This window comes from Coenobita brevimanus, chromosome 100 (assembly GCF_032717465.1).
Source record: "Coenobita brevimanus isolate Jiangsu-jjx chromosome 100, ASM3271746v2, whole genome shotgun sequence".
Lineage (NCBI taxonomy): Eukaryota > Metazoa > Arthropoda > Malacostraca > Decapoda > Coenobitidae > Coenobita > Coenobita brevimanus.
The window spans coordinates 32071914-32085481 of NC_137053.1; the positions used below are offsets into that span (position 1 = coordinate 32071914).

At 43.4% G+C, this 13568-nt stretch overlaps 1 protein-coding gene across 1 annotated transcript in view; it reads right to left on the reverse strand.

Annotated features, from left to right (window-relative positions):
* LOC145414620 (uncharacterized) overlaps positions 1-13568 on the reverse strand; it is a 784070-nt gene that overhangs the window by 232365 nt on the left and 538137 nt on the right. The window contains exons 10-11 of the mRNA XM_080284146.1: positions 6654-6759; positions 5220-6466 (exon numbers count right to left, since the gene is read on the reverse strand). Coding sequence (XP_080140272.1) covers positions 5220-6466; positions 6654-6759 — 1353 coding nt within the window. The remainder of the gene's footprint in view (positions 1-5219; positions 6467-6653; positions 6760-13568) is intronic.

Here is a 13568-nt window from a genome sequence, read left to right on the forward strand (position 1 = left end):
GATAAAAAGGAGAGGTGAGGCTAAATTGAGGAGTGAGATGCAATGCGTTGATGAACGAGAGATTGAATTACCAAGAGCTGCGTACTGGAGTTTGAATTCAGAAGTAAGAAGGTTAGCTAGGAGAGATAAAAGAAGATGTGTGGATGAAAAGGTTGCAGAGACTGAAATCTTAATAAACAAAAATGATGGACAGAGTCAAAGAATAGCATATGAATCGATTAGAGAACTGAGTGGTAATGCAGGTAAACGCAAGGAAATACCAGTTAGAGACAGGGAAGGAAATTTATTGACCAAAGATGGAGATATTAAAAATAGATGGAAAGAGCATTTTGAGACAGTTCTTAATAGACCAATACCACCAGAAGAGGATATGCCGTCTGCTCAGGAAGATTTAAATATAGAAACAGGAGAGTTGAGGCTTGCAGAAGTGGAGAAAGCAGTAAAACAGTTAAAGAATAATAAGGCACCAGGGGAGGATGGTTTATTTCCGGAAATGTTTAAAGTGGAGGGGGATAGATTAATAATGATCTTAACCAAGCTATTCAATAAGATATGGGTGACAGGGTTACTACCATCAGTTTGGAAGAATGGTGTAATTGTTAAAGTTCCGAAGAAGGGAGACCTGAGTGAATGTGGTAATTGGAGGGGAATCTCTTTGTCACCGATAGCTTTGAAAGTTTTCAGTAGAGTGTTGTTAAATAGGTTGGAGCCGGTGGTTGAGGGTATTCTGAGGGATGAACAGGCTGGTTTTAGAAAGGGACATGGTTGCAATGATCAGATCTTTATAGTTAGGCATTTGATGCAGCAAGTTAATGAAATGAGAGTACCGTTAAGTCTTTGTTTTGTTGATTTTGAAAAGGCTTTTGATAGTGTTTCGAGAGAGACTATGGGGAAGATCATGAGACATTATGGAATACCAGAGGAGTTTGTGAGGGTCATTATGAACATGCATGAGGACACATTTTGTAAAGTGATGGTTGATGGTTGTCTGAGTGATTCGTTTGAAGTCAAGTCCGGAGTAATTCAAGGTGGTGTTCTATCGCCTTTACTATTTATATTGGTCATTGATTACATTATGAAACGCGTTGGAACAGAAACCGGTGCAGGTATACTTTAGGGAGAGAACAGGAAACTTTTGGATTTAGATTATGCAGATGATATAGTTTTGATTTGTGATGGGCCAGAAGAGATGCAGAGAGTGTTGGACTGTTTGGTGAGTGAAGGTCGCAAGGTGGGTTTGGTTATTAATTGTGGAAAAACTGAAATAATCAATATGAATATGGAAAATGCGCAGGAATGTGTAATTGGAGGTATGGTTGTAAAGCAAGTTGATAGGTTTAAATATTTAGGTACTTATTTAGCCAAGGATGGTTCTTTGAACTTTGAATTCGAGGAAAGGTTAAAGAAGGCTAATCAGGCAATGGGAATGCTTAAAAATATTTGGAATAATAACAATTTCTCTGTGCATACAAAAATCAAACTTTATAAGGTAATGGTTAGGAGTATCTTAATTTATGGACACGAGTCTTGGTACAGCACAGTGACTATGGAAAATAAATTCTTGGTGTTTGAAAATAAAGCACTTAGAAGAATATTAGGAGTTAAGTGGTGGGAAAGGATACCAAATAGTAGAATTAGAGAAATAACGGGAGTGCAGCCGATCGATGAATATGTTAGATTCTCACGATGGAAGTGGCTAGGACATGTGTATAGGAGACAGGGAATAGTATGAGGTACACCAGGGTGGGTGGCACTTGGTAGGAGAGGTAGAGGAAGGCCAAAAGAGACGTGGGTGAGGACAATGAGACGGGAAGCTGGAGATGAGTGTTGGGGAGATCTTGAGGAGTTAGCACAAGATAGGATGTGGTGGTGTGAGTTCATCGAGGCCCTATGCATCCCAGAGGGTGCCACAGGAAATGATTGATTGCCTGGCCCTTGTTAATTTCAAAGCTCTCGTTTTCACACCCTCCTTTTGCCTTAGTGAAACATTGGAGATGGGTCCCAAGCCACTAACTGATGTAGAAAAAGCCCGAATTTTAACTATGAGAGAGGAAAATGTAAAAATTAAGGATATTTGTATTCGAACTGGGCGAGGAAAATCTACCGTTATGGCACTCCTCGCTGCTGCCCGCCATCTGCCAAAACACACAATTCCCCAACATAAAGACAGTATAGGAACTAAAAGGAAGACATCACCAACTACAGACAGGTTACTGAAGCAAGCTGTGATAAAAGATCCACGTTTGACTGTTAGACAACTGAAAGATATGTACCCAGAATTGCTGAAAGATGTGTCGGAAAGAACCATACAGCATCAACTTCAGAAAGACTTCAAGATCCCCAGACATACTGCTGCACTGAAGCTTCTCCTTAACTTTTACATTTTCCTCACTCATAGTTAAAATTTGGGCTTTTTCTACATCAGTTAGTGGCTTGGGACCCATCTCCAATGATTCACTAAGGCAGAGGAGGGTGTGAAAACGAGAGCTTTGAAATTAACAAGGGCCAAGCAGGACAAGAAAATCTGATGTGCTTTTCCATCCAAAGTCAGGAAGGCACTGAGCTCATAAACTCACAGCATGTGGTGTTAAGCCTGTAGAGTTGCTATGGTGTGAAACAGAGGGTCCAGACTTTCATTGCGCCGACTGTATATATATATATATATATATATATATATATATATATATATACAATTTACTAATAGAGAAAGCATATGACAGGGTGGATAGACAAGGATTGTGGAAAGTGTTAAGAATATATGGGGTAGATGGGAAGTTGTTGAATGCTGTGAAGAGTATGTACAATGGTGCGAAGGCTACAGTGCGTGTGGATGGTGAACTAAGTGAATTTTTCTCTTTGAAAGTTGGTTTGAAGCAGGGATGTGTCATGTCTCCATGGTTGTTCAATCTGTACATGGATGGGGTAATAAAAGAGGTACAAGGTAGGGTAGTGGATGTTGGAGTGGCCCTGGTGAGAGAGGATAGTGTTTGGAAACTCCCTGTACTGTTGTTTGCAGATGATACTGTGTTGTTGAGTGAAGATGAAGGGGAGCTGCAAGGCTTGGTGGATGAGTTTGAGAGAGTGTGTAAGAAACGGAATCTAAAGGTGAATGTAGGGAAGAGTAAAGTGATGGTCTTTGAGAGAGGTGAAGTTAGTGAATGTACAGCGAGGTTGGATGGTGAGGAATTGGAAAATGTGAGTACGTTTAAGTACTTGGGTAGTGTGATGAGTAAGGATGGAGGTTTGGAGGGTGAAGTGCTTGAAAGGGTACAGTAGGGAAGAAAGGTTGCTGGTTCTTTGAAAGCAGTGATAAGAAACAGGGAAGTGAGCATGGAAGTGAAAAAGTTACTACATGACAGTATTGTGATACCAACTCTAACGTACGGAAGTGAAGCTTGGACATTGTTGGAAGGGCACAAGTCAAGAGTGAGAGCAGTGGAAATGAGTTATTTAACAGGAGCCTGTGGAGTCACGTGGAGAGACAGGCTGACGAATGAGGATATAAAGGAGCGTTGTGGTGTGGATGTGGATGTGATAGGAAGTGTTATGAGGAACACACTGAGGTGGTTTGGCCATGTGGAGAGGATGGAGGGTGAAAGACTGACGAAGAGAGTGTATGTGAGTGAGGTGGAGGGGGGAAGAGGGAGGGGGAGGCCGAGGATGAGATGGAGGGATGGGGTGGAGAGGTATATGAGAGAGAGGGGTGTGAGTTGGGAGCAGGGCAGTGAAATGGCGGGGGACAGGGCGACTTGGAGGCAATTTGTTTGTGGCCACCCCAAACGGGACTGAGGCGTCTGGCAATAGATAGATAGATAGACTAATAGACAGATAGTGCCAGATTCCTACATTAGCTACTTTCAATGCTACTAATATTCCCATCTCCAAAAGTACTGAAATTCTCGATGTTTCACTTAACAATGCCCTGAGCTGACCTCTCATGTCAGGTCACTTGCTAAAACTGCCTCAAAGAAACTTGGATTATTGTGCAGCGTCCGTAACTTCTTCACTGACGGGCAGTTAGCTATAATTTATAAGAGTCATGTGTGCTCTCTGCTTGAATATTGCTCACACTTGTGGAATGAATGTGGAGAGGTTGCATTAAAGCAACTGGACAAAATTCAGAACAATGCTGTTGAAATTATTAACCCTGCAATTACAAATAAATTACCTCCCCTACAAGTAAGAAGGAATGCTGTCTTCCTTGCATTATTTTACAGCTGCATTTAAGGCAAACGCTCAGGAAAAGCTGCATCCATCATGTCACCTCTCCATGCCTTCCCTCATGTTACATGGGCATCTGGTTGCGCTCATGACTGGAATGTCACACAGCTTTATTGCAGAACTTCCGCCTATCAGAATTCTTTTATTCCCCGAACTGCATCTCTCAGGAACTCACTTCCCCGGAGTTGTTTCCCCTCAAACTTCAACCTACAGCTGTTCAAGTCTTACTGTTAAAGATTTTTTATGAATGGAGGATGCCAGTAATCTGGTGTATGGATTATTTTTTTTATTCATTTGTTTTTCCTTCCTGTGTTTAAAAAAAAAAAAAAATAAATAAGAAATATACATGTACACAGGTTGGTCAGAAAGAGTGAGAGTGAAGTAAGGTACAGATTGTATGTAAAGAAGGGTGACAATGGATATTGTTTTGCACTCAGCTGGATCTGGTGTGGCAAAGCAGTGCTCCTGGAAAAAAAAAAAAAAAAAAAAAAAAAAAGCTTTGATCTACCACAACACCAATTTACGGGCATTTGGAGACTCACTGCCTCCCTGGCATAAATTGAAAGATTAATTTACATGTACATAAACTGAAAGGTTAATTAACACATGACACATGCATACACTGAAAGATTAACTGAAAAATTAACAATAAATATGTTGATCTATCTAAGGTATTTCAAGAGATTATGTAAAGGAAAAATGAGAACTTCACCACTGACCTCCACACTTAACAATCAACACTGCAACCAAACAGTTAACAACATATATGTATTCAAAAAGAACCTGGACACTCTGAATGAACACTTCAAAAATCAGACTACTGGTATAATTAACAAAACTGATGCACAATTCCCTCCATATGAAAAAAATGGTACCAACACTCTAAGTCTGATTAAGAATCTAGGCTCCACATTCAAAAAGTGATATTTCAGTTAACTTTGCAATATGCAACAAACAAGATTGAGATAGATGGTTATACATAAAAGGCCATCACTTACCTGAGAATGATTGAGCTTGTAGATGCCTGGCTTCAAAACTTTTTCCCTTGGATCACCAGCTTTATCATCATCACAGTTAAGACTCCGCCAACCACGAGTTTTCCACAGAGGTACTTGTCTCTCTCTGCACATTGGTGGCTCTCGAGGAACCAAATTTTCCTTGTCTATTTCACTGTCAATGCAGTCCACACGTGCATATTTACTACTTTCATGTGCCAGACGGTCCAGGAACTCTCGCTTACTGCTAATGCTTGCGCTATCTAAAGAGGCTCGACGCACTAATCCTTTGCTACCAAGAGCTTTGCCATGAAAATTGTCTGAGCATTCAGGGAGAAGGAATGTAGCACCTTGATGATTTGGAACAGGCATTCTATTGTGAACACCACTGTCTCGACTATGGAATATAGGGTCATTCCTAACAATTCTGTGTGTTTGTGCCAATACATCACCACACTCACCACCATTATTGTTCCCGGCACAACCCCGACTACTGCCACAATCACCACTACTTTCACCACCACCATCACCACCACCACCACCACTGCCCTCTGTTGAGCCACTTTGATTTGCTGTTCTTGGTTCAGGCTCTCTTGTAGTAGGCGAGGGTGACACAGGTTGCAAAGGGTGTGAGGGCCGGGGGCGGGATTGCTGGGAGAACAGGGGAGGGAGAGACATGCGGCGGGTAAGCCTCGGAGGATGACGAGGTTGCCCATTACCCACACCTCCCATGGCAGTGATGGTAGGGTCTGGGAGGAGGGCATCTGCAGTGAGTGCAGAGCTGGCCTCAGTAGTGTGAGAGGAGAGAGATGTGAGAGACAACCCTCCCATCATGACTGTCTCCACCACCAGGGGCTGACCACCATGTTCTGGTAGGCTTTCTCGTCGTATGACTGTGCGAGGGACAAGGCGAGGCAAATTGAGTGGAACCGAATGCCTTCGCCCTAACTGCAGTGACCGTGATACATTTTCTAGAGACCCAAGCACTGATTGGTGACTGTCTCCGCTGCTGCTGGGGGTCGTCCCTCCATCAACTTCCTCTGCCACATCCTCTGACCCCTGTGGTTGTGGAGAATCAGGTGGAGCCATGGAGATCTCTGTGGCTGTTTCCTCAGCAGCTTCCTGGGCAAGTTCTTCTTCCCAGAGTGCAAGATTTTTGTTCATGTTTGACACCATGCTTGAAGAGAGACTTGTATTCAGCCAGTGGTCCCAGGCATTGAACAGTGGAGACACAACAAATTTGATGAATCCTAAAAAAAAAAAAAAAAAATGCAGCAGATGAAGCTTGATGCAGAAGCAGTATTAACAATATTTCTCACAGGCATGGAAGATACTGGGCAACTTAAAAAATAAATTATTTATTCCTCTTGGGCATTTACAACACTTTATGACACATACACTGTGCCAAACAAGAATAAAGATAACAGCTGACAGTACCTGTTTGAATCTTGGCAACTGAGGTAACATAGCGATCACACATCGATGTAACAGGAAGATTTAAATGACGTTCATAGTCTCCTTGGCGATAAAACTCATCACAGATCTGAAAGCAATATCCTGTTATGAACTGTATGCATGAAAACTGTCATTATCATCATCATAATCATTATCAGAAGCAGCAGCAGCATCCTGGCCTCTTTTTCCTGCTCAAGAATGTGGTGAAGTCAGGCCAGAGGAAAAGAAAGAAAGAAAGAAAAAAAATACAGCAGCAGGAAAACCAATCTACATCACATCCTATTAAATGGACTACACTTTCATTTAATTATCATTCAAACTGCAAAACTCTTGACTCCACCTCACAGGCCTAACTTTCCACATTTAGGTGTTTCACATTAACTATCAGTTTGTCAGTCTGATGACTATCACAACAGTGGGTAAAACAGGGGTGCCACACCAACATCATACACTCCTCTGTACAAAATTCTTCTAAACAGTTTGATCCCTTGTCAGTTCCCTAAACTCATCAATCTCCAGAGCTTGCATTCTCACACATCCACTACCCATATTCATCCACTTCCTTCCTGACCTACCACATCTCCTCCCACCTTCAAACTTGGTCACACAAATCCTTTTCACCACCCTATTTACACCCGCTCACACCATATGATTATATAGTACCATCTACTCACACTTCTTTCAACTCTCTTCACTTTTCACAAATCACATTATTTCTTATTCTCTACACTCTGCACTCCATATATAATCCTCAATAACACCATTTCCACTGTTTTTACTTTTGACTTCATTTTCATGCCATGCTAGTCTCACACTCATCTGTTAATTCATTCATTTTCATTCACCATCCAATCCTACACTGCCCAATGAGAAGCATGGCAGCCCAAGGCTAGGCAAGTTGGTCCTGACATATAAGATGAGAGTGACCAGCCTCACTCATCCCTGAGTGGCATTACATGCACATTAAACCCCAACCATCCCTTGGATATAAACCTTCACCAGCTCAATCCGACTGGAGCGCTGTAATTACTTGCTAAACCACCAGGTGCCAAAATTTGGTTATATGGTTATCACCCAGCATAGTAAATGGTTTCCTGGTGTACAGGAAACCATTTGGCTTGTCACTCAGTGTAGAGTCACCCACAGGCAGAAAGAAGAGGAAAGAATGAAGGAAAGGAAGACAGAAGAGGGAGTATAAAGTCACACGTAGGCAGAAGGACAAGGAGAGAATGAAGGAAAGAAAGACAGAGGAGGATGGAAGGAAAGAAGGAAGGAGGAGAGGAAAGGGCAGATACCCGAGAGCAGCACTACATCGAGTGAGTGGATGGTGAGCACCCCCACCCACCACTAACTCATCTGTTAATGAGTGCACTAAACTCCTTCATGGAATCTTCTTGCAGCTGCCACACTCAGGCCTTTCTTTCATATCAAACCCTTCATAAGCCATTTTCTTCCCTGAGCTACCTTATTTTTCACTTCTTTTGCACATTTTGTTCCCTGTCACTGTACCTAGGTATTTAAGCTCCCTCACCAATCTGTCTCTTTCCACTCACCATCACATCATGTTGGGAGCCACCTTCCCTCTCAATAACCACCTCTTTGCTTGTAACTACATTTACTTTTAAAGTATGACATTCACAAACATCCACAAAACTCTTCACCAATCTGCAAAGTTGTTGTTCAGTATTGGCAAATAACAGCAACATCTGCATACTGTACGTCAAGTTTGTGATACTCCACACTTTCTTATTTATTACCATCCTTATCAGTCTTTCCACAACTTAAGTTTTGTCCTCTCATAACCTCATCCATATATACTGTATACTGAAAAGTCATGAGGGCATCACACAACCATGTCTCACTCCAACATTGATATACCATTCACTTAGACACCCACCTACCATTACACAAGCTTTGTTATCATCATGAAAAACAATTAATAATATTAACAGGTTTCCATCCAAACCATACATACACAAAACCTCCTGTAATCCACCTCTGTTTACTGTGTCACCATACCTACACAAAACCTCCCATAATCCATTTCAGTTTACTGTGTCATACCATACTTTTTCCAGATCGTTAATTGCCACAGATATAAACATACAGTAATCACTCCAATATCCGGATCAATAGAGCCATCGGTAGGTTCGGATATTGGTTTTGTCCGGATATTGGGCCCCAGCTTATGGACTTGTACTTACGGACCCTAACACAGAGAAACACCTATACAACTCCCTCCGGACATGCATAGCACCTATTTAACACCCAAATCACACCAATAAGGCACATAAATGACTGAAATAAATGCAATAGACACATAAAATGTGGGTTTAGAAGTATGTTCATACATTAATAAACATTCTGGTACTTATGGACTCTAACCGAACCTAACCTAACCGAACCTAACCGAACTCTGAAAAACCCATTCCTACTGCACATGCATGAGGTAAGTTTAGTATGGAAAGAAGTACAGTATGACACTTTCTGGTAAGTATAGTATGGGAAAAAATACAATATGAAACATTCTGGTAAATATAGTATGGAAAATAGTACAACATGAAACATTTTGGCTACTTACAGCAAGTCCCTGGCCACCTCGATGAATAACCGCCTCCTCTCGGACTCTGACAGTAAGAACGATTTCCTGAAGCACTTGCACTACACTCTTCCTGAAGTCTTGCACTGAACTTAGTCACTAACACACAGAAGTCCGTTCTTTTCACAGTGTTCACTTTAGTCCAAATAATGTTCCATTAAATTTAAGTGTTGCACATTAACTTTTCCCAAGTTTTTTTAAGTTTCCAAAGCCAAAACAAAGAAGGTTAGTTATGTTAAATTTCTTTTCTACTTAGTCTTTTCTCCCAACTTGAAAAACTTAACACAACACACCGTATTTTTAACTGCACAACACTCAAAATTCCCGTGTGGTCTAGTGGAGAAGTTCTTGCTGTTTATTCACTGTCAGAGCCCGAGAGTATCACTGGCAGGCGTCCAAGGGGTGCATCGGTGGGTAGTGGTGATGGCGTACCGACTACAGAAGACTCTGAAGACAGCCGCAAACTCACGTCGAGCGGTGACTCCACTGTAGCTGATGTGCTGGGCTGTGGCTCGGAGCATGAGGGCCTGTCTTGGGGAGGCAACGGAGTGGAACCAGGGCTTGGCACAGCGGGGGTCACGGGCCTGAAAAAACTGTCAATCGTTGACTGACGCAAGGACCGACGATTCTGGCGATTGATGATGCGCTGCCGGAAAGCACGCACTTCCTCCACGAGTCCCAAGGGCCCCATCTCCCTGTTGCAGTCCGGGTGTTCCAGGTAGTCTAGGACGAACTCTAGATGTTCCCGGAGTGCGCTCAGCTTGGGGATGGCTGGAGTAGTGTCCTGCTGGGCGGAGTCTGCATCATCATCGCCTTCGTCGTCGGAATCTTCAAGTTCGGGACTGACACCAGCAACCGAAGACGCGATCTCGATATCAGACAACGTCTGATACCCAGGATCGCCCTCGTCGTCGTCCAACCACTCATGAACATCGTCCACATCAACATCGTCGTCGTGCGTACGAGCCGTGCATGGAAGTCATCCACGTCAAACCCTAGGAAATCGTACTCCACATCTGTTCCGAGAAGCAGACGAGACCAACCATTTTCAAGAGTTTTCACAGAGGACTTCCTTCCATGCACTAGCCCAGTTGTACAGCGCAGACTTGATGTTGTAGCGGCGAAGGTTTTCCAAAGTCCGCTTGCCTCGAGTGTCACGTCCTTCCCTGCGCTCGTCCTCGTCCTCGAGAACCACCATCACCTCGTCCAGGAACTTCCGACGGTACAGGCGCTTTGTTGCCACGATCACTCCTTGGTCCATTGGTTGAATGAGAGCAGTCGTATTAGGTGGCAGAAACATGCACCTAATACGGCCATTCTCAGCAACCAAGTCCTTGTCGCACGGGTGGGCAGGTGCATTGTCGAGGAGAAGGAGAGCCTTTACCTGGTCGCGAGGAATTCCCAGTGTCTTCGTCTGGTAATGTATGACCTCCTTGACGAAGTGATGGTGAAACCAGTCTTTGAAAATCACAGCTGTGAACCATGCTTTCAAAGAATGGTACCATACGACAGGAAGGACATCCATCACCCCACGAAGGCACCGAGGCTGCTTTGCACGGCCAACAATAACGGGCTTAAGCCGGTGCATGCCGTTAGCATTGGCACAACACAAAGCAGATATCCGTTCCTTAGAAAGCTTGCGGCCAGGTACACGCTTCTCCGTCTCATCGGCGAGAGTGTTCGTTGGCACCGAGCGATAGAATAGGCCAGTTTCGTCAGCGTTATAGACTTGACCGAGAGTGAGGCCCTCCCTGTCGATCAAGCCTTTCACCTTGTGCCGAAACTCGTCCACTCCATCTCGTTAGCGTCCAATGCTTCGCCATGTGCTTTACGGTTAGTAAGGCCATGTCGCAACTTGAACGCGAAGAGCCAACCCTCGGATGCCTTGAAGTCTAGGGCGTCGTGAAGCCTTGCAAACTTCTCAGCAGCAGCCTTCAGCTCCGTTCCACGTACCATCACACCAGCTGCACGTTGCTGTCGATACCAAATCAACGTGGAGCGGTCGATCTCTGCATACTTGGGAGTAAACATAACCTTCCTCTCCACGTTGCGTTTGCTTCTCGACGAGAAGTCAGCCGTGTACTGCATGAGCTTGTCTCGGGAACGCTTGATATCAAACAAAGTCGACCGGGCCAGGTTGAACTCGCGGAGAATGCGAGAGGAAGACCAACCCGCATCAACCTTCTCCAATATCTCCCGTTTCTTCTCCAGAGTCAACACCACTCTCTTCCTTTTCTCAGGAGGCGGGGCCATCATCACACACACTAAGAGTAGGGCAGAGAGCAGCAGGAGGCCTTGCAGCAAGTACGGCACCACCACAAAAGCGAGCACGTGGGCAGCCATGACGAAGAGCGCAGGTCCAGTCGCGGTGAGAGACAGGCGGGAAGTGGGGAGGATGCAGCGGCGCTCTATCGGACGTCGGAGGACTGACGAACCAAAACAATGCTCTCACGCGGCGCGCGCGGCAAGTTCAAATTACGGACGGCAAAAAATCGGTTTTTTTTCCAATTTTTTTGGATTTTCGGACCATTTTGGGAATGTTTGATCCCAGGACGATAAGGTTCGGTTAGTGGGGATGTTCGGTTATTGGGCGTCCGGATATTAGAGTGATTACTGTACATACATTTTATAAAATGTACAATGATGCTGGGATGGCAGTGCACTAAAAACTATCTGAACAGGTTCAAGGTAGTTAAAGGACATTTTACCCAATTCCAACATTTTTTTTTCTTCATATTTTTGTGCATTCTATGGTTAATCACATCAGTTATACCATTATCATGACACTTTTTGGGTGCACTTATACGCACCATAATGGCACATACTGGGGTAAGAAAAAAAAATGCAGGACGGTGTTACATGTATGTTTAATGCCTCGATTTTCTTCCGGTGGTTTATGGTGCAATGCCATATCTACATTTTCATACATATTATCAAATGTATTTTTATATATGTTTCACTGATTATTCTAATGCCTTTGTGTAAGAAAGTTCTGAAGGTTTTAGCAAGTTACTCAATTTAACCCATCAGCAAATGAAGACGTGACTAGCGTTCTTTGGGTTTATCCTGGTCAAAACACGAAGACGCGAACTGCGTTCTAACACAGAAAAATATTTGTAAAAAAAATAGGTTTCCGGCCAATTTGCGTCAAATTTTTAGTGTGTCCTTGCAGGCCAATCTAGTGTCCAAAGTAAGCACTTAACAACCCCAGTGGTCCTGGCATGGGGCAGAATGAATCGGTATTCCACAGTCTCTCACCACCAGGCAGGGGGAAGGGTAGTGCTCCGTCCCTCGTCCCTTTAAACTTCCTCCATTTTCCGTGTCCTGCCCAAGGCAGAAGCCATGATTGAAATATCGTTATTGTATAGTGTTTGTGAATACAGTACAATCCCTGCTATCCAGTATCCAGACAAATGGAATACTCAGAAAAACGGGAAAATTCAAGGGCTGGTAAAAACGTCAGTAAGTTATAACTGTGCGCCATTTTGAATGGACCGCCAAACCACCATTTTATCGTGTCACGTGAGGCTGGGTGAAGTCAGACTAAGCGAGGTGAAGGCATTTCTGGCTAATGTAAATCCCTAGTAAATCCTGTTAACCAGCCCTCCTCTTCCCTCTTTCCCCTACTTGAATTCAGTCATCCTCCAAAATTTCCACAAATCACCAGTCTGCTTTTTTACCACCAGACAGTAAACAAGCTCTCTTGCTGTTGTGTTGCTCTGATGGACGGTAATTTCAACACTCCAAAATGCCTACTAAAGAGCAAACTAAATGTAAGCGTGTCGTGCTTACTTTGAAACAAAAGCTGGACATATGCAATAAACTTGAAAAAGGCAAACATAATAAAACACTGATGACCGAATATAATGTAGGAAATCCAACGATTTATGATATCACGCCCAAGCATCCAAGCTCAATGAATTTTTCATGAAAAGCGAGACAAGTAAGTCCATTGAAAAAAGGCATACTCTTCATCGTTCGAGTGGTTTTGCTTAGAAAGATCTTGGGGAGCACCTATTTCTGGTCCTCTTATACAAGAAAAAGCAAGACAGTTTCACAGTAAAATGAATACAGAAGTCGAATGTGATTTCAGTGTTGGATGGTTAAATCGTTTCAAAGACAGGCAAGGAATTTGTAAACCACACATCTCGGGAGAGAGCAAATCAGCAAACGCCGGTGTTTTTCTTCCTAACGGACCGATTCTAACTTGCACCACATAAATTCATCTTAGAACGCATGTATGCTGGCAGAGGTGAAAAAAAAAAAAAATTTAATAGGAATGAAGGTTTATTTTGTTG